The following is a 20,746-nucleotide window of genomic DNA, read 5'->3' on the forward strand; positions in this document are numbered from 1 at the left end:
TATATATATATATATATATATATATATATACATATACATACCATTAAAAAGTTTGGTTTGGGTAAGATTTTTTTAAAATGTTTTTAAAAGAAGTCTCTTATGCTCACCAAGTCTTTATTCACCAAGGATTTATTTGATCAAAAATACAGTATGAACAATAATATTGTGAAATTATAAATGTCTTTACTGTCATTTTTGATCAATTTAATCTGCCTTTTCTGAATAAAAGTATTAATTTTCTTTCAAAATAAAACAAAACAAAGCAAAAACAAAAACTTACAGACCCCAAACTTTTTAACAGTATCGCAAGATAATTTTTTAAACAAAGGAAATTCAAAATAAAATACAGATTTGTTTAGTTTTTTTGTTGTTGTTGGTATTCCACCTTTGAATTCATCAATCTGGTTTTCACCACATCCATGGGCTGACAGAGAACAGTAGCACAACCTCCCTGTGAAGAAAACATGGAAATGTTACTAAGCGAGCTAAGCTGAACTACTAAGTGGAATCATCAACAAATTTTTTTTTTTAAATACATGTCCAAAAAGGAATGGTCTTAAAGTCACAGTAGCAAAAACAGCTTGTTTAGTGAGAGAGAAGGTGTAAATGATCAAATCAAACTACTACATTACTACTTGACCAACATTATAAGTGGACCATAGGGAAAAATAAAATAAAAATGTAACCTTTAAAGAAGTAAAGTTTAGTTTATAATGCGTTTCTGAGGAGGAGGGCAACTCACCGCAATGAAGCTAGCAACAAAATGAGTGAAAATGTTATCAGTCATCAAACCAGTGAACCATCAAACCACTACTCTAAACAAGATTCCATGGATGTTAAAGGTTCTTCATGGAACCATAGATTGCAATAAAGAATTGTATTTGTCTATAATTAAATGAATTTAAGTCATCCTGTAGCCCCCTTGGAAGTGTTCCCTAAATATGTTTACATCTGCAGTATACTACTACTATATACAATACTATTCTATAGCATACTACTGCTACTACAAGGGGGCCTCAAGATGACTCAAAATTATTTAAAATATGACTAAAAATCAAGATATTCACCCATCAATAACCATCTTGAAAAACCTGCATATATGAGGTAGCGTAGTTTTAAAAGTGTTATTTCTAGACCTGAAAAAGTCGTGTAAATTAATAAAATCATTTAAAAAAAATTAATTTTATACACAAATTTTGTGTTGTAGGAATTGTGGGAGGCCTTGGAGTCAAAAAGGTTGAGCCACTGCCACACTATAGGCTACTATACTAGCAGTGGCATGCTGCACAGACCTCCGGAGGGGCAGGGGAGAAGTGGCGTTATGAGAGCGCATCCGCGGTCCGGGGGCACCTAGATCGGACCTATAGGGCATTTTAGCATCGGCGATTACAGTTTTTTTCAATTGCTAACAAGCGTTTACCAGTACTTAAAGTACTTTTTCTAAACTCTTAACACAGCAACACACCTACATCACACAATTAGCCAAATAGGTAATTTTCTGGTCAAAACCAAATTTTGTTAAATAAATACAAACTCTACATTTCAAAATGCTGAATACCCTTTTCTACATATAATAGCTCTATCAAAACACAGCAAACCCGATTCAAAATCGAGTCATTCGGTCAAAACATTAGCACTACTTTTCTATCCAACAGGAACATACTGTATAGTCAATCATAGCACAGTGACTGTCAAAATACCAACAGCTGATGACTTTACAAAAACTGAATTACCTGTCATGTTTCAGTTCTACCTGCATACAGACAATATAAACATCCATTGTTTTTTGTAATTGAGTTACCTTCAACTGAAACCTATTTTACATTTTTAAGTGTTGAAAGTACTTTTTCTAAACTCTTAAAACAGCAACACACCTACATCACACAATTAGCCAAATAGGTAATTTTCTGGTCAAAACCAAATTTTGTTAAATAAATACAAACTCTACATTTCAAAATGCTGAATACCCTTTTCTACATATATTAACTCTATCAAAACACAGCAAACTTGATTCAAAATTGAGTCATTCGGTCAAGACATTAGCCTTTCTTTTCTATCCAACAGGAACATATAGTCAATCATAGCACAGTCAAAATACTAACAGTTGATGACTTTACAAAAACAGAATTACCTGTCATGTTTCAGTTTTACCTGCATACAGACAATATAAAAATCCTTTTTTTATTTTTTTTTGTAATTTAGTAACCTTCAACTGAAACCCATTTTACATTTTTAAGTGTTGAATATGTTCATTCTTGGCAACATACTGTCTAAATCTGAATGAGTCATTACTTTATAGAACGTACAACAGAAAAAAAATAGGGTCCCTTTTGCAGAAATGCATTTGTAACCTTGATTGAAATTGCTCTCCAGTGAGTGGGGGGCTGGATGTGGATGGTGCTCCCATGGTAGCTGATGCCAGTGATCAACAAAAATTCCAACATACATGGCCTTTGGTTACTATGCAAGCTTGTTTCCGTCACAGAATAAAAAAGTAAAAACGATAATTGTGACCTTTTTATCTCACAATTTGGACTTCTGTTCATGGAATTGCGAGTTTACATCCTGCAATTCAGACTTTATCAGATTAAATTATCATTATTAAATTCACAATTGCAAGAAAAAAAGTCACAATTACCCTTTACCTTTTATATTCCACGGCAGAAATAGGCTTTCATAGGTTCCACATGTGTAAGGGGAAAAAAAACAAACACACATAAAAATGCATAGTCCAGCTTAGTCCTCTCCCCTCCCTCTTCTTCTCCCTTTTTCTGATCCAACTATTCCTCTTCCTCTCCCAGGCATTATTTTTTCCCTCTCTGATTCTTTGTGTTGTTCTGCATCAACAAAATCGATTCAAAGATATATTTTTTACTCTAAAGAGAAGGTGAAGTGACGTGTGCTCTGCATTACAGATTTTGTTAAATAAATACAAACTCTACATTTCAAAATGCTGAATACCCTTTTCTACATATAATAGCTCTATCAAAACACAGCAAACCCGATTCAAAATCGAGTTATTCGGTCAAAACATTAGCACTACTTTTCTATCCAACAGGAACATACTGTATAGTCAATCATAGCACAGTGACTGTCAAAATACCAACAGCTGATGACTTTACAAAAACTGAATTACCTGTCATGTTTCAGTTCTACCTGCATACAGACAATATAAACATCCATTGTTTTTTGTAATTTAGTTACCTTCAACTGAAACCTATTTTACATTTTTAAGTGTTGAATGTGTTCATTCTTGGCAACATACTGTCTAAAACTGAATGTGTCATTACTTTATAGAATGTACAATAGAAATAAATAGGGTCCCCAATGCAGATATTCAATTGGAACCTTGATTTAAATTGCTTTCCAGTGGGTTGGGGTTGAATGTGGATGATTGCTGATGCCAGTGATCAACAAAAATTCATACATGGCCTTTGGTTACTATGCAAGCTTGTTTCCACACAGAATAAAAAAGTGAAAAACGGTAATTGTGACCTTTTTATCTCACAATTTGGACTTCTGTTCTTTGAATTGCGAGTTTAAATCTTGCAATTCAGACTTTATCATAATTGTGAGATACTGTAAATTCACAATTGCAAGAAAAAAAGTCACATTTAACCCTTTACCCTTTATATTCCATGGCAGAAATAAGCTTCAATAGGTTCCACAAGTGTAAGGGGGAAAACAAACAAACAAAAAAAAATGCATAGTCCAGCTTACTCCTCTCCCCTACCTCTTCTTCTCCTTTTTTTTCTGATCCAACTACTCCTCTCCCTACTACAACTATTCCTCTCCTTCTCCCAGGCATAATTTTTTCTCTCTCTGATTCTTTGTGTTGTTCTGCATCAACAAAACCAATTCAAAGAGGTCTTTTTTACTCTATGTTGATATAATGGAAAGAGCATCAACACCTGACTATTCCTCCAACTGAGACTGGAATCAGTTATTTCTAAATATTTAAATGATCTGATACCAAATCAGACATCAAGAGACTACAGCGGACAGTCAAGACTGCTGAGAGGATTATTGGTGCCCCCCTGCCCAACAACCTCCAAGATCTTTATACCTCCAGAGTGTGGAAAAGGGCTAAGAAAACAGCTTTTTGGACCCCACACACCCAACCCACTCTCCCAACTGTTGCGTTCTGGTCCGTGCCACAGTTTCTTCCCGCAGGCTATCTTCAGCCTAAACAATTAAAACATTCATAACAAAACATTGTCCATCATAGCTGACACATTTATACATAGAAAACTGAAAATTGTTCATTTGTGAACGGCACATTTGTAAATAACATATCTGTACATTCATTTAAACAATTACATGTTTTTTCCTCTATATTTCTACTTCAGTATATAGTGCATTATTTAATTTTCTGTTTTTCTTATGTAAGTGTTATATTACAGTAGTGTTCCTATGTATAATTCCTGTGTATGTCTGCACTATCATGTATGTTTGCACTATGTCCATACTTTCTTCTGCACTGGAAGCTCCTGTCACCAAGTCAAATTTCTTGTGTGTGTAAAAAAAACATACTTGGTAATAAAGCTCTTTCTGACTTTTTGACAAGGGGGAAGGAGAAGTAGAGGGCAAAAGGCAAAGGGTTTGAAGTTTTTTTTAAAAAAAATTTTATGATCACTGACAGCAATTTCATTTTGCCAATAAAGCCTTTACTGCAGCAATTCTGTCACTTTTATTTTACATTCCATAAAGTACTACTGTAAACTCCCTGGCTGAAAATGGGTCCCACTCAGGCCCTGACTTGTAGGCTACAAAATACAATGTTTCCGAAATCACGTGGGGCAGATGGAGTAAATCGAAACTAACTGTGAAGAAATGTTAAACTTACAATGACATGAGATCTGCAACAGTTTTTATTAAAGGGGTCATATGATGCGATTTCAATTTTTCCTTTCTCTTTGGAGTGTTACAAGCTCTTGGTGCATAAAGAAGATCTGTAAAGTTGCAAAGACTAAAGTCTCAAATCTAAAAATATATTCTTTATAAAAGTTAAGACTTGTCCACGCCCTCCTAAAACGGCTTGTTTAAACACGCCCCCACACTGTGTGGGAAGATTTGCATAATGCCGCCCAAATGTTCACGCAAAGAAAGAAGGCATAACTTTTATTCTCGCTGTAGTATTGTTGTTGCCGCCGACGCCATGTTGTGGAGATGCTGTTTCGTGGACGAAGCGGAGTACAGCCCGGGGTCGTCACATGTGGTTGCCGCAAGCCCGCCGGACGCTCCTTCGTCGAATCCGCCGGCCACACCGTTTATACGTGTAATATGACATTTAGAAGAGCATAATCCCATACTGCTGTCTGCTATTAATTATACATTTGACTTTTTCAACTATGCCTATTTAGTTTAATTTCAGAATGGCTTCTTAAGATGTTATGTAACATATTAGTAAAAAAAAACCTTTAACAAGTCCGACCTTTGGGTTACAAGTCCGACTCTCTAACCATTAGGCCACGACTGCCCCTTTTTATCACTAATTAAGTGATAAAAAGCAGTTGTACATGATCCAAATACATATACCCATCTTTGCACCAATAAAATGTACAATGTAAAAGCACCACTTTATGTTTTACTGCCAAATAATATGTAATATCGAATTAATTTAACTTACAGTGGAATGTTTTCCTTGACATCTCGCAATTTTGGGAGTTCCTGAACATGATGCATAATGGGATGGGTTTAGTTTTGAATACCCCTTAAAGTGGATTTAGTGTGTGTTAAGGGCACTGCGCTTTGGTGTTTTTAAGACCTGGGACAGTATTCAGGGTTCCCACTCATCCTGGAAAACCTGCAAAATTGGAAAATGAGAAAAAATGTAAAATGTCCTGGAAAATCTTGTAGTTGTCCTGGAACATTTATATTATAAAAAATTTAATTGTGTTTTCCTTTAGCCAAGAATGAACAGTTAAAATAGTGCTACCATTGTCTTATATGATCTGTATTATTCCACATTAAAGTATATTAATATACAGTTCATTGAGAATTTTAATGCCATGTGAGTCTTTAGAATATTTAATCTGTGGGATGATGTCCATATATTGTTTTGTAGCTCAGGGAGTATTGGCTGGAAACGGAGAAGGGATCAGTCATGAGATGATCACTCTGGAAATCCAGTCATGTGACGTTCCTGATCTTACTCTCATTGACCTGCCAGGCATTGCTAGAGTTGCCACTGCCAACCAGCCAAAAGACATTGACAAACAAGTAAGATGCAATTTGTGTATGGAAATGTTTACAGCATTCAAATATTTTGTATAGATACTACTTTAGCCCCATTGATCTTTGCAGTATTGCATTCAGTAATTTTGGTTTTCCGTAACAGATAAAAGATCTAATTGAAAAGTTCATTCAAAGGCAAGAGACCATCAGTTTGGTTGTGGTGCCAGCAAACATTGACATCGCCACCACTGAGGCACTGCAGATGGCATCCAAAGTGGATTCAACCGGAGAAAGGACTTTGGGTTCGTAACATTTCTTATAGGTTACTCACTGAATAAGTGAATTATTGTCAAATATATTTGTCATGTTTTGAAATTTAGACAAATATTTAATCTGCAGGTATTCTGACAAAACCGGACTTAGTGGACAAATGCATGGAGGAGACGGTGGTCAGAACAGTGAATAATGAAGTAATACCACTGAAGAAGGGCTACATGATTGTTAAATGCCGAGGCCAGAATGAAATCAATGACAAACTTGATCTGGCCAGAGCTCTGGAAAAAGAAAGACATTTTTTTGATGAACATGCTCATTTCAGGCAAGACGTGAATCTGATAATAAGAATTTCTCTTAGAATGTGTAGCACAAATCATTTCATGTCTATATGTCTAGAAAAATGATAGGGTTAAATACAGCATGTAGGCAGGATGTTCATGAGATATAATCTAATGAGATTGGTCAATCATCTGACATTTTTTTAATCTATTTTTTTTTATTATTTTAGGATAGCACATGTTTTCAGCTCTTCTCCATATGCAGTCTGAAACTAGTCTAAAGTCAGGGAAAATTAATACCCCAGGGAAACGTTGTGGCAGGAAATTAAAATGATTGGCAACAACACACTCTTGTTGAGGTGCATCCTCAGAGGTGGACTTTATATTTGCAGTTTGCAGTGTTTAGGGCACTATGACACCTATTAGGCGCTGTTCACACAGAACTTGATTTACCATTGCACTGTGCTACTTTCCCATTGTTTTCTATGTAAACACGCACTAGACGGTTCCAGTGGAATAGGGAAAAAACGACTTTGACTTTTTTAAAAGTCAAACTACTTTTACCTTGAGTGACTCATTTCTAGAACACTGTGTCATGCGTAAGACGTGAGCGCAATTGTCAAACACTTCTGTCTAGTGTGTGTTTACATAGCGTCTCATGGTTTTCAAAGCAAAAACACGTTCTGTGTGAATGGCCCCTTGCAATCTGTCAGGTCTTAGGGACATAGTGAGTATTTAAAAATGTCTTTTCTTGTTAATATTTATAATATTTACAGATAAAAAGTATGCTAAATTCTCCAGTTGTCCTCAACTTCCTTCTTACTATTCAAATGACTTCTTTCCTTACAGGTCTTTTCTTGAAGAAGGAAAAGCAACAATACCCTTTCTTGCAGAAAGACTCACAAACGAATTGTTTGAACACATCATGATTGGTCAATCATCTGACATTTTTTTAATCTATTTTTTTTATTATTTTAGGATAGCACATGTTTTCAGCTCTTCTCCATATGCAGTCTGAAACTAGTCTAAAGTCAGGGAAAATTAATACCCCAGGGAAACGTTGTGGCAGGAAATTAAAATGATTGGCAACAACACACTCTTGTTGAGGTGCATCCTCAGAGGTGGACTTTATATTTGCAGTTTGCAGTGTTTAGGGCACTATGACACCTATTAGGCGCTGTTCACACAGAACTTGATTTACCATTGCACTGTGCTACTTTCCCATTGTTTTCTATGTAAACACGCACTAGACGGTTCCAGTGGAATAGGGAAAAAACGACTTTGACTTTTTTAAAAGTCAAACTACTTTTACCTTGAGTGACTCATTTCTAGAACACTGTGTCATGCGTAAGACGTGAGCGCAATTGTCAAACACTTCTGTCTAGTGTGTGTTTACATAGCGTCTCATGGTTTTCAAAGCAAAAACACGTTCTGTGTGAATGGCCCCTTGCAATCTGTCAGGTCTTAGGGACATTGTGAGTATTTAAAAATGTCTTTTCTTGTTAATATTTATAATATTTACAGATAAAAAGTATGCTAAATTCTCCAGTTGTCCTCAACTTCCTTCTTACTATTCAAATGACTTCTTTCCTTACAGGTCTTTTCTTGAAGAAGGAAAAGCAACAATACCCTTTCTTGCAGAAAGACTCACAAACGAATTGTTTGAACACATCATTGTGCGTATGCAAAGTTACATGACATACAGCAGAAACATTGACAAAGTACAGTTTCCCTGTTGAAAACAGCATATGCTGTTAGGTATGTTTTGAAGCATGACAGCTGATTTGAGCTTAGGACCAGCACATGGCCATCTTAAACCAACTCAAACCAGCTTCCATGCTTCAAAACATACCTAACCAGCATATCCTGGTTTTCAACAGGGATATGACTTAAAGAAAAGAAGTCTGGAGTAAACTAAAGTCAGATTTGGGTACATCTTATTTCTGTACTTTTAGAAAACACTGCCAGAGTTGCAGAAACAACTTGACATGAAATTACAGAAGACGTCTGTGGATCTTAGAGCACTGGGTGATGGAGTTCCTCTTGATGAACACGAGAAGATCAAATTTCTGGTTACGGTAAAATGGGGTCACACATTTGGTGTATGCTAAAGTGTCCTAAACTTCTAAAATATTATTTTCCATAATTGTAATCTCACTGGTGCAGCCCAGCTGGACTTCAAGTTTTCTATGAAATTACATTATATTTGTTTCAAATCATTGTTACTGGTTACTATACCTACCGATTTCACCCTAAGATATACTGTGTATAGATGTTTTTACACTATCGAGTTTTTCTTTTTGCATTTTGACCACTTGAATAAAGTCTATTGTACAGTACATATACAGCATGAAAACAACATACATGCAATATATATATTGCCCTTTCTTATCTTTCAGTTTGCACTGAAGCAACGTTTTGCTAAACATAAAAATTGCATTTGCCCACCCCAGCAATATTGTTATCTGGCTTTGTTTTTACATGTGTAACGTTATGAGATTTTGTGCTCTGCAGAAAATCCGCCAGTTCAATGATGCCCTTGAAAGAGTAAAGAATGCAGAAGAGGATGTAAAAAAACCAAACACAAGGGTCTTCTCCAAAATCAGGGGGGAATTTCAAAATTGGAAATCCGTCCTGAATGCCAAAGCCATTAAGAGTGAGTTTACAATAAAATGAACTCACAGATACAAGCGTTTCTATCTGGGATGAAATACTATTATTGATGCTTGTTTTGTGCAATTCAGCCTTTTCTTTAATTACTTTTTTCCGAATTTTGTCCTTTCTCTTTAAGGCATATGCAGTTTGCATTTAACTTTCATGCTGCAGGGGAGTCTAATAAGCCAGTGGTTGTATTCTTCCTGATTTTGTCTGTCTTTTCTCTCAAGCGGAGGACATCCTCAGAGTTGAGGTAGAAGAGGATATGAGGACTAATAGAGGAATGGAGCTTCCTGGATTTTTAAACTATAAAACTTTTGAGAGCATTATCAAGGAATACATTGAGGAGCTAGAGGAACCTGCTTTAAAGCTGCTCAAAGATGTCACAGGTGAAGGGCTGTGTTTCAAGATGGTTTTCAGTGCCCTCAACTTTTATTTTTGTACTAATGTACAAGAAAATAACTTCATTTCAAAACGATTGATATAATCACATGAATGCATAAAGTTAGTGGCAATTATGCGTATAGGATGATGTTTTACCTCCTCTGATTGACTCCTGTTTTCTTGTCTTTTTTTTTTTTTTACATTTACAGACATTGTTCGCTCCTCTGTGGACCATATCGTTAACACTCATTTTAATGCCTTATCTCACCTCGTGAGAGCTGCGAAAGAGCAAATTGATTATTTTCTTGATAAGCAGTTTCAAAAAGCTGAGAAGAAAATACGTTCACAGTTTAAGATGGAGAAGATTGTTTACTCCCAAGATGATCTCTACAGTAACCAGCTATGCATTGTAAAACAAAAATCAAAATCAGGTCAAGGGCTTCTGGCATCATTTGTCAAAGAAGATGTACGTGACATGGCATACCGTCTCATCTCCTATTTAACGGTTTGTATGCCTTATAAGTAATCTTTGTTCTGTGTGCAGTCTCTGTGCCACTTGCGGCACCTAACAGAATTGCACTAATAAAGATTTTCTAAATTTCAAATACTCCATACAATCATTTCTCTGCAAACTGTGGGATAAAAGGGGGGAAAAAAACTTAGAAAAAATAAACACATCACCTTTATAGAATAAATCTTAGTCCATATTTTACATGCACAAGGCCATTTCTGTTGCAAAGTCTTGTGACAAATATTGCCTTTTTGAATTTGAATGTAATTTGTATGTATTCGTAGATTACCTCTGACCGTCTGGCTAATCAAGTTCCACTGATAGTCCAGTATCACATGCTGAACAAGTACATCTCTCAGCTTCAGAGTGAAATGCTTGTCATGACTAGAGAGAACGATCCAGGAATGCTGCTCCAAGAAGATTCTGATGTTGAAAGGAAGAGGAATGAATTGAGAGAGCAACTGAAGCGCCTGAAGAGAGCTGGTATAGCACTGTCAAAGTATAAGCATTCTGCATAACTGTGGGTAGAACTATCACTCACATCAAGGTCCCTGGTTTGAGTCCCTGCTGACCATAACACTGCGGCTCCAGCATCCCTGCGAGACTACAAATGGTGGAAAATCCTCATTTTCAAAATTCCCTATATTTGTTTTCTTATTGCATATTACTGGTCTTATTGTGAATGATTCATACTGTATGAAAATATATATTTTTGCATTTTTTCCCATTTAGTCATGATGATGTTCTGTGAGTGGAAATTAAAGACACCTTCATCCCTTGAAAGATAAAAGATCACATCTGTTCTATGTAGGTTGCACTTTCCCTTTGACATTTGTGGTGTGTTTTCATGTGAAACGTTTATATCTGAAAATGCATTGGTGCACTGGTTATGGTTTGCATGGATCCAGCCTCAGAAAGACTTCAGATTACCTATTTCTCTATATTGTAATCATTATGATTACACTTGTAATAATCACTTTAATGAGCTTCTGCCTAAAACTAATTCATGTTAGCAAACTCGATGATTCTATTACCTTGAACTGTTCATTTGTGAAATGAACATTACTTGGACAAATTTACTCCTGAAAGCAGATCACTCTAAATTGTAATGTAGACGCATGCATTTTCTGTAAAGCTGCTTTGAAACGACGTGTATTGTAAAATGCACTATGCAAATAAATTTGAATTGAATGGAATTGAATTGAGTGGTTTATCGGGAAGTGTACACTGATAATATATATCATTTTACCACCACTCCTGTTATGTTGGTCAGTGATACAGTACATTTCCAGCTCTTTATCATGTTTACAGAAGATCATGTCCTTCAGTTGTCCAGTGGCATCAATCACCTTGTGTGGCTTACAAGAGTGAAACTCCTCGTGACTGTCAAAGTGAGTTTCACAGTAAGATTCCTGACACACAGCCTGTAATACAGCTCTTACAGTAACTGTGTCCACAGGGAATGGCCACTGGATCCTTCAGGAGATCCAGACACATTGGACACATGAACTCATCCTCAGAAACTCTGGCTTCTGCCATTTTACTGTATGAAGAGAGAGAGAGAGAGACACAAACACACAACAGCTCAACTTAAGTTGAGCTCAGTACTTAAGTTTCCCTTAATTGATGATTTGAAATAGTTGCCCGCTTCTCTGTTTGAGTGACGTGTAAAACAGGTTTGTCTCCTGTTGAATTCCTAAGACATGTGACAAATGAAAACAACATTTCTAAAATCGACTCAAAATATCAAACATGTTTAATATCACCCGATTGGATGGAGCCATAGTCTGAAGCGAAAAAATTAGTCTCTGTCCATCATACATCACACGATTTGCTGCATAATCGGTGAAGTCTGACAGCCCAAAATCTGCAGACTGACTCAGTTTGTCAGCACCTGTCACCTTCTAAAGACTGTAAGCTGTGGCAAAAATCTGGACAAAGGTTGTGTAGTGTATTCCAGCCTTTAGACTACATTTACATTTAGTCATTTAGCAGATGCTTTTATCCAAAGCGATTTACAAATGAGGACAATAGAAGCAATCCCAACCATTAAAAGAGCAATAATATGTAAGTGCTGTCACACATCTTGGTTAGTCTAACACAGTACACATAGCAAGGTTTTATTTTTTAATAAATAAAAAAAGACAAGTAGATAAAATAGAAAAATGAATAGAGAATGCTAGTGAGGGTCATTTAAAAAAAATAAAAAGTAAAGTAGTTAGAATAGAAATTGAATAGAGAGTGCCAGTGTTAAAGGGTCAAGTTTTTTTTAACTAAATAAAAAGAAAACAAGTAGATAAAATAGAAATAGAATAGAGGGTGCTAGTGTTAGAAGATCAAGTTTAGATAGAAGAGATGTTTTTAGCCATTTCTTGAAGATGACAGTATTGTCACTTTTTTCTTAATTATTAAGAAATGTGAATATCTAAATTTAGCAATTAGGTAGAGTCTTGGTATTTACTGTTTACAGCTGGGAGGATATTATTGTCTCAGTGACATAAACTCCTCTGTAGCCCCTCATATGACACACCTAACAAGACATTCATCATCTTTTTTAATATTAGTTCTTGATGTAGAGAATATGTTTTCAATATATTTCGAGGTCAGGCAAATTTCTCTGATTTAGGCAGCACAGTTAACTGAAATTCAGACACACACGTTTTTCACCACTACTAAAACTGAGAAAAATGCTTGACACATTATCACATGCTTAACTGGATAGTTCATTCGAAAACGAAAATTGGCTTCATTCATTCACGGTCATGTTGTCTCTAACCTGTATTTTATTCTGAGACGTTTAGCAGAATGTTCAGGGGTCATTCTCACAGAATGGGTGTTTTAGTGTCGAAAAACATGAGATGTGAGCAGTGAAATCGGAAAAAGAAAAAAATATCTGGAGACATGTTATTTGAAAGTTAAGCTTATTTTTTAACTTGAGTGCCGCATTTTAGAAAAGCGCTACGTGTGAGACGATGCAAAGCATGAGCACAAACGCCACACCCACTGTGTCTGTCCTTTGGTCCTCCCGCCACAAGAAGTAGAAATATCCCTTTAAAGGTAACTGAGATCAGTCAGTGTGCAGTAATCACCAATTATTCACTTCTGGCAAAAATTGTATTTTATAATGTATTGATTATTGCTCATGATGATGCATTACGATACACAGTTGTCCACAGGGAATGGCCACTGGATCCTTCAGGAGATCCAGACACATTGGACACATGAACTCATCCTCAGAAACTCTGGCTTCTGCCATTTTACTGTATGAAGAGAGAGAGAGAGAGACACAAACACACAACAGCTCAACTTAAGTTGAGCTCAGTACTTAAGTTTCCCTTAATTGATGATTTGAAATAGTTGCCCGCTTCTCTGTTTGAGTGACGTGTAAAACAGGTTTGTCTCCTGTTGAATTCCTAAGACATGTGACAAATGAAAACAACATTTCTAAAATCGACTCAAAATATCAAACATGTTTAATATCACCCGATTGGATGGAGCCATAGTCTGAAGCGAAAAAATTAGTCTCTGTCCATCATACATCACACGATTTGCTGCATAATCGGTGAAGTCTGACAGCCCAAAATCTGCAGACTGACTCAGTTTGTCAGCACCTGTCACCTTCTAAAGACTGTAAGCTGTGGCAAAAATCTGGACAAAGGTTGTGTAGTGTATTCCAGCCTTTAGACTACATTTACATTTAGTCATTTAGCAGATGCTTTTATCCAAAGCGATTTACAAATGAGGACAATAGAAGCAATCCCAACCATTAAAAGAGCAATAATATGTAAGTGCTGTCACACATCTTGGTTAGTCTAACACAGTACACATAGCAAGGTTTTATTTTTTAATAAATAAAAAAAGACAAGTAGATAAAATAGAAAAATGAATAGAGAATGCTAGTGAGGGTCATTTAAAAAAAATAAAAAGTAAAGTAGTTAGAATAGAAATTGAATAGAGAGTGCCAGTGTTAAAGGGTCAAGTTTTTTTTAACTAAATAAAAAGAAAACAAGTAGATAAAATAGAAATAGAATAGAGGGTGCTAGTGTTAGAAGATCAAGTTTAGATAGAAGAGATGTTTTTAGCCATTTCTTGAAGATGACAGTATTGTCACTTTTTTCTTAATTATTAAGAAATGTGAATATCTAAATTTAGCAATTAGGTAGAGTCTTGGTATTTACTGTTTACAGCTGGGAGGATATTATTGTCTCAGTGACATAAACTCCTCTGTAGCCCCTCATATGACACACCTAACAAGACATTCATCATCTTTTTTAATATTAGTTCTTGATGTAGAGAATATGTTTTCAATATATTTCGAGGTCAGGCAAATTTCTCTGATTTAGGCAGCACAGTTAACTGAAATTCAGACACACACGTTTTTCACCACTACTAAAACTGAGAAAAATGCTTGACACATTATCACATGCTTAACTGGATAGTTCATTCGAAAACGAAAATTGGCTTCATTCATTCACGGTCATGTTGTCTCTAACCTGTATTTTATTCTGAGACGTTTAGCAGAATGTTCAGGGGTCATTCTCACAGAATGGGTGTTTTAGTGTCGAAAAACATGAGATGTGAGCAGTGAAATCGGAAAAAGAAAAAAATATCTGGAGACATGTTATTTGAAAGTTAAGCTTATTTTTTAACTTGAGTGCCGCATTTTAGAAAAGCGCTACGTGTGAGACGATGCAAAGCATGAGCACAAACGCCACACCCACTGTGTCTGTCCTTTGGTCCTCCCGCCACAAGAAGTAGAAATATCCCTTTAAAGGTAACTGAGATCAGTCAGTGTGCAGTAATCACCAATTATTCACTTCTGGCAAAAATTGTATTTTATAATGTATTGATTATTGCTCATGATGATGCATTACGATACACAGTACAGTATATCATGTTTATTTAACCACAAGCAATAGCATCACATCCCTTTGTCAGGCCAGCTCCAGTTTCATGTGTAGCTAAAGGACAGATGGAGGAGTCGGTGATGGGTGGTGTGTTTGCAGGCTCCGAGCCTGTCAGAGTTCAGTCTGTGAGTTCAACACCCAGACCATCTCCTGTGGACCAAGTGGTCATTTTAAAGGCATCATTAGTTTTCTTCAGATTCCTTTTATCTTTTTTGTAAAAAAACAGAACAAAACGATAACTGACAGGTAACAACTAATCAAGTGAAGGGCCGGCGCAGATATTCACTCCAGCACCACAGTGCCTCCTGCTGCTTCAAGTGCTGCTTTCAGTTTTCCTGCTTCATCTTTAAACACATTCACCCGGATCTCCTGAGGTAGAGACTCCACAAGCTTCTTGGCCTGCAATTGGGAGGGAAAACCATTAATGAAGAACATTACAACCCTTTTAGACAAGAAAAACAGCAGTAAGTCACATGAATGGGTTGCAAAGCTTGTGAGCTGCATTGCTGTCTGCTGATATTTGACAGATAGGGAACAAACTACACAGACAACTAACTGATTCATGCCACTGCAGCCTATAAAAAAATCCTCATATTACTAAAAACACCTTACCTGTACAAGATTCAAGCCCTCCATGCAATTCTTCACTTCTTTAATCAGTTTCACTTTATCAGCCGCCTTGAATTCTGTCAGTTTGACTGTAAAATGGGTTTTCTCTTTCTTTGCAGATGCTGCCTCCTCCTCTACCGCCTGCAAATTCAGTTAAAACATCAGAGGAAAAAAAACTCAAAGTATTACATGATGCACTTTGCACAAAAACACAATATGACATCAAACCCTGAGAATGAGATGTTTGATTTTATATCCATTTTCTAAGGGGTTTTTGCAAAAAAATTTACCAAACATTTTTAAAAACAGCCTAAAACCCTGATTTGTGCACTCTTGACAGTAAGCAATAAGTGTTAATATTACATAATAAATGCATAATTTACAAATAAGAAATTAAAATGTGTTTGAGACTAGTTTGTGGTAACTTAGATTTTCCAAAAAATTCTCACAACAACTTTAGTAACAGAGTGGGATGCTGATCTTGAACAGTCCACACTAAAATTTGTACAAATTTAGATGAGAGTTTATTGGTTTTCCCACGTAAAATGGTCCAAATTATGTTGTTTCTTCGCTGTTCAAATTTTAAACAATGTTTCACATTTTGAAAATCACACACAAAATGTAGGACACAAACTTTAATAACCAAAAATTATTAATGATCTATTACATTTTAAATCATAAAGCATTAGTCATACCTCAGCAGCAGGAGCAGCTGCTATTGCTGCCATTGAGCCCATGGACATCATTCCAACATCCTGAATGTTCAGAGTTTTCTGACGGGGACAAAAACACATTTAAATCAGTGTTTGGAGTAAAGGTTACATACTATTAGAGCTGGGCGATATAAGTGAATATAGTTCACAGTTATTCTGCAGCTGATTTCAAATTCAGCAACATCATATTTAGTGAAGAACTGTATTTGACCATAACATTTACAAAAGACAGTACACTTAAGTGGCCTTTTATTTCATTAATATTATATCTGCAAGCAGAGTTTTTATTTTTTTTTAAATATACTTTAAGATTTGAAGTACACTACAAGTGCACTTCAAACACAATTAAGTATCTCTCGTGTCATCACTCAAAAATTACACAGAAGTTCCAGTAAAAAAAATGCAGGTGAACACTTTGTATTGTGGATGTCTGCTGTATTTTAAGTCTTGCATTAAACATTGTTATTTGGCTGGTGTTTTGACAGTGCGCTGCACCTTTAGTAACTCATTGAGGTCAGACACTTCTAGGAGCGTGAGGCTGGCGATGTCATTGACCAGCTGTTGGATTTTGGGAGAGTACTGCTTGGGCGCCCCATCAAAAGGTGGTGCTGCAATAGCATCAGACGGACTGACAGGGCTGGTCTTGAGTGTTCGCAGGGCACACAGTGCTGCCGTCTGTAGGTTGTGTCTGTGAAATGAGTCCATTCAGACAACAATAATGAGCACATAAAGCAGAAACCAACCCCATACAGTGCATCTATTCTCTATCTCTGTTACCAGAATGATTTCTGAAGGATCATGACACACTGACGTCTGGAGTAATGATGCTGAAAATTCAGCTTTGCATCACAGGAATAAATTACATTTTAAAATATATTTATATAGAAAAGTGTCATTTTACATTGTAATAACATTTCACATTATTACTGTTTTTACTGTATTTTTCATCGATTAAAAGCAGCCTAGGTGTACATAAACAGTAAAATAAAAAAATCAATAAACAGCTTACCAACCCCAAACCTTTGAACGGTAGTGTAGGCCTATATTATATAATGTAGCCTACATTTTTTGATTGAACAACACACAACTTCAGTTTTCTAATTTCTTTTATGATTCAGTACATACAGTATAAAACAAGTGTCCATCGAAAATCAACAACTAGAGTCTAAAGTCTAAACGTCTGAGATCACTAGTGAAAATGCATCCCTTTTTCATTTTTTGTTACACAATATACAGTCAGCATAACAATTTGAGTGAAACGCTCCACATAAACCTGATGATCCTGTTTCTCCAGATCCAAAAAGCATCTTAAGCTTTAATTTAAAGGGGTCATATGATGCGATTTCAATTTTTCCTTTCTCTTTGAAGTGTTACAAGCTCTTGGTGCATAAAGAAGATCTGTAAAGTTGCAAAGACTAAAGTCTCAAATCCAAAGAGATATTCTTTATAAAAGTTAAGAGTCAGCCATGCCTACCTAAAACAGCTCGTTCTAACACGCCCCCACATACCTACGTCACAATGTGGGAAGATTTGCATAACACCGCCCAAATGTTCACACAAAGAAAGAAGGCATAACTTTTATTCTCACTGTAGTATCGTTGCCGCTGCCGCCATGTCCTGAAGACGCTGTGTGCTTCGTTGTGAAAGCGAAACTACTTTATTTGGTCTTCCAAAAGAGGATGATATCCGCTTCGTCATGCCTAGAGCTGATCCATGCTGGTCGCTGAGGAAATACATCAACTTAGTGCTGTGGATCACCGGATCGGCTTTCACCATGGACGAAGCGGAGTCCAGCATGGTCGTCACATGTGGTTGCCGCAGGCATCACAATATGGTAAGGGACGTAACATTTCCGTCACACGCTTGAGGAATTCGGCCAATCACAACGCACTGGATAGCTGGCCAATCAGAGCACACCTCGCTTTTTCAGACCGATGAGCTTTGTAAAAATCGACGCGTTTCAAAAAGGCGGGGCATAGAGGAGAAACAATAATGTACAGTATGTGGAAAATAATGTTTTTTTTACTTTAAACCGCATAAACATTTCATTACACCAAATACACAAAATAAAGTTCTTTTTAGCAACATCATATAACCCCTTTAAGAAAGAACACCTGTGGCATTTTGCAGCAAATCATTAGTTATAACTGTAAGGTTATTAGTGATATCACCTTACAACTAGTAACACTAAGGTTTCTTAACTTAAGGAGGTTAGCGTAACCTCTGCTGACCTTTAGTACAAAGGAGTTCACATGGTCAATGTCACAAATGTATTTCCATTTAATTAGTGCCTCAATAATACATACAATTACATGCTTATGAATTTGACATCACAGCTTCTTAATTTCAACCATTTAAAAATAGTTTCCAGGCGTTAACAAGAAAACAAACCCCAGATTTTCAATTGTGGTCTCAGGCTGCATGTCAGCACACCACTCTTTAGATATCGGCTGACCACCATTAGAAATATATACAGGAAATCATACATTTATGATTCATTAACAGAAGTCACGTGACCTTCTATACCGGTACACGGTCATTCATATTCAGTCACATTAGCTATGATATCAAGTAAACACTAAACAGTACATGAACTATGCTATTGCATACACATTCCCTCATTTCTGCAGTTCAGAGATTCAGATCTGCTGCAGGATAAAGACGTTTATCTGAGCACTTTAGATCGTAATAATATCAGTATGCCTGTTTCATTGACAGCGGCACTGCTGACACCTCAGTGTAAATTCTCTGTCCTTGAGACGCAGGGGCTTTTATCAGGCTCTTACCGGTGTGTGTTTGCCGCGGCCCGCAGCGCGATCCGGACGCAGTATCTGCCGCAGAACATCATGACCCGAGTACACGACTAACCGGTTTAGTGAACGCGACAGGACGAGCAGCCAGTATCCGAAAAACACAACTCTCTAAGCGTGTGACTGACTGTCAGACCTCTCTAGCAGAAGCACATGGCGTCCTCCGCTGGCTCTTCCTGACCTACCCACAATGCATTGCGCCGGAGGGACAAAACCATAGGACAAAACTTTATTTAAATTCCTCCTGTGTCACGGTCATTTACGAAACAAGAATTGTCTTAATTTAAGGATCGATCGTCTCAGAAAACAATGGGCAAAAAAGAAAAAGTACAGAACCTACACATGGGTTTTTAATATAAAAGTCTCTAAACTGAAACACATTACATAAATTACATAAAAGTCTCTAAAAAAAATCCTAGAAATACTTAGTTAAAATTAGTAGGCCATGTATGAAATAATGCCACTGACAGAAATTCGAAACTCGCTATAATTAATAATATAGCTACAGGGTAACGCAGGTTATTCTTCTAGAGACGTCTCTCTGTTTAAAAATATTTAAAATGTTAGATTTCATAATTAAGAATAAATAAAATTAATTAATATAAAGCACTGTTCGTTATGACGTTTTTATGCCTATGTTGCACTCGTTAATTTCTTGAAAGGCATGCACGAAGGAAGTCCCCAGATTTTTACAAGGCTTGTATAGTTGAACTCAAATGATCTATCTATCTTTCTATCTATCTATCTGTCTGTCTGTCTGTCTATCTATCTATCTATCTATCTATCTATCTATCTGTGTCTGTCTATCTGTCCGTCCATCCGTCCATCCATCCATCCATCTCTGTCCGTCCGTCCGTCCATCCATCCATCCATCCATCCATCCATCCATCTATCTATCTATCTGTGTCTGTCTATGTCTGTCCGTCCGTCCATCCATCCATCCATCCATCCATCCATCTATCTATCTATCTATCTATCTATCTCTATCTATCTATCTGTGTCTGTCTATCTGTCCGTCCGTCCGTTCATCTATCTTTCTATCTATCTATCTGTCTGTCTATCTATCTATCTATCTATCTATCTGTCTATCTATCTATCTGTGTCTATCTGTCCGTCCGTCCGTCCGTCCATCTATCCATCCATCCTTCTTTCTATCTATCTATCTGTCTGTCTGTCTGTCTGTCTATCTATCTATCTCTGTCTATCTATCTATCTGTGTCTGTCTATCTGTCCGTCCGTCCGTTCATCTATCTTTCTATCTATCTATCTGTCTGTCTATCTATCTATCTATCTGTCTATCTATCTATCTGTGTCTGTCTATCTGTCCGTCCGTCCGTTCATCTATCTTTCTATCTATCTATCTGTCTGTCTATCTATCTATCTATCTGTCTATCTATCTATCTGTGTCTGTCTATCTGTCCGTCCA

General features: G+C 36.6%; 2 protein-coding genes across 3 annotated transcripts in view; one reads left to right on the forward strand and one right to left on the reverse strand.

Moving 5' to 3' along the window:
- LOC107722882 (interferon-induced GTP-binding protein Mx-like) overlaps window positions 1–10,943 on the forward strand; it is a 50,232-nt gene extending 39,289 nt beyond the window's left edge. Inside the window, exons 3-11 of the mRNA XM_016531376.1 lie at window positions 6,068–6,222; window positions 6,341–6,479; window positions 6,577–6,775; window positions 8,329–8,407; window positions 8,687–8,809; window positions 9,246–9,387; window positions 9,617–9,775; window positions 9,980–10,275; window positions 10,566–10,943. Coding sequence (XP_016386862.1) covers window positions 6,068–6,222; window positions 6,341–6,479; window positions 6,577–6,775; window positions 8,329–8,407; window positions 8,687–8,809; window positions 9,246–9,387; window positions 9,617–9,775; window positions 9,980–10,275; window positions 10,566–10,799 — 1,526 coding nt within the window. The 3' untranslated portion in view covers window positions 10,800–10,943. The remainder of the gene's footprint in view (window positions 1–6,067; window positions 6,223–6,340; window positions 6,480–6,576; window positions 6,776–8,328; window positions 8,408–8,686; window positions 8,810–9,245; window positions 9,388–9,616; window positions 9,776–9,979; window positions 10,276–10,565) is intronic.
- A 4,221-nt stretch (window positions 10,944–15,164) lies between these two features.
- Window positions 15,165–19,522, reverse strand: LOC107722894 (39S ribosomal protein L12, mitochondrial-like). Of its 2 annotated transcripts, XM_016531390.1 has the most exons (6): window positions 19,297–19,522; window positions 17,006–17,198; window positions 16,493–16,570; window positions 15,801–15,938; window positions 15,433–15,587; window positions 15,165–15,338 (listed from the first exon to the last, which is right to left on the reverse strand). In XM_016531390.1, exons 1-5 carry the CDS (start codon window positions 19,356–19,358, stop codon window positions 15,471–15,473), a joined length of 588 nt encoding a protein of 195 aa, XP_016386876.1. In that variant the 5' UTR covers window positions 19,359–19,522; the 3' UTR covers window positions 15,165–15,338; window positions 15,433–15,470. The 2 variants fall into 2 exon arrangements, with proteins under 2 accessions (XP_016386876.1, XP_016386875.1); XM_016531389.1 differs by having other exon boundaries at window positions 15,165–15,587.
- Window positions 19,523–20,746: the final 1,224 nt, after the last annotated feature.

The sequence above is a fragment of the Sinocyclocheilus rhinocerous genome, unplaced genomic scaffold, assembly GCF_001515625.1.
Source record: "Sinocyclocheilus rhinocerous isolate Xijiao unplaced genomic scaffold, SAMN03320098_v1.1 scaffold2740, whole genome shotgun sequence".
Lineage (NCBI taxonomy): Eukaryota > Metazoa > Chordata > Actinopteri > Cypriniformes > Cyprinidae > Sinocyclocheilus > Sinocyclocheilus rhinocerous.

Bases quoted from the DNA above. Each gene is read 5' to 3' on its own strand.
- LOC107722894 (XM_016531390.1), bottom strand. From the start codon at position 19,358: ATGATGTTCTGCGGCAGATACTGCGTCCGGATCGCGCTGCGGGCCGCG. The intron at 16,571-17,005 runs GTGCAGCGCACT...TGTCCCCGTCAG, and splicing joins ACCTCAATGAGTTACTAAAG to AAAACTCTGAACATTCAGGA. The intron at 15,588-15,800 runs GTAAGGTGTTTT...TCCCAATTGCAG, and splicing joins AGGGCTTGAATCTTGTACAG to GCCAAGAAGCTTGTGGAGTC.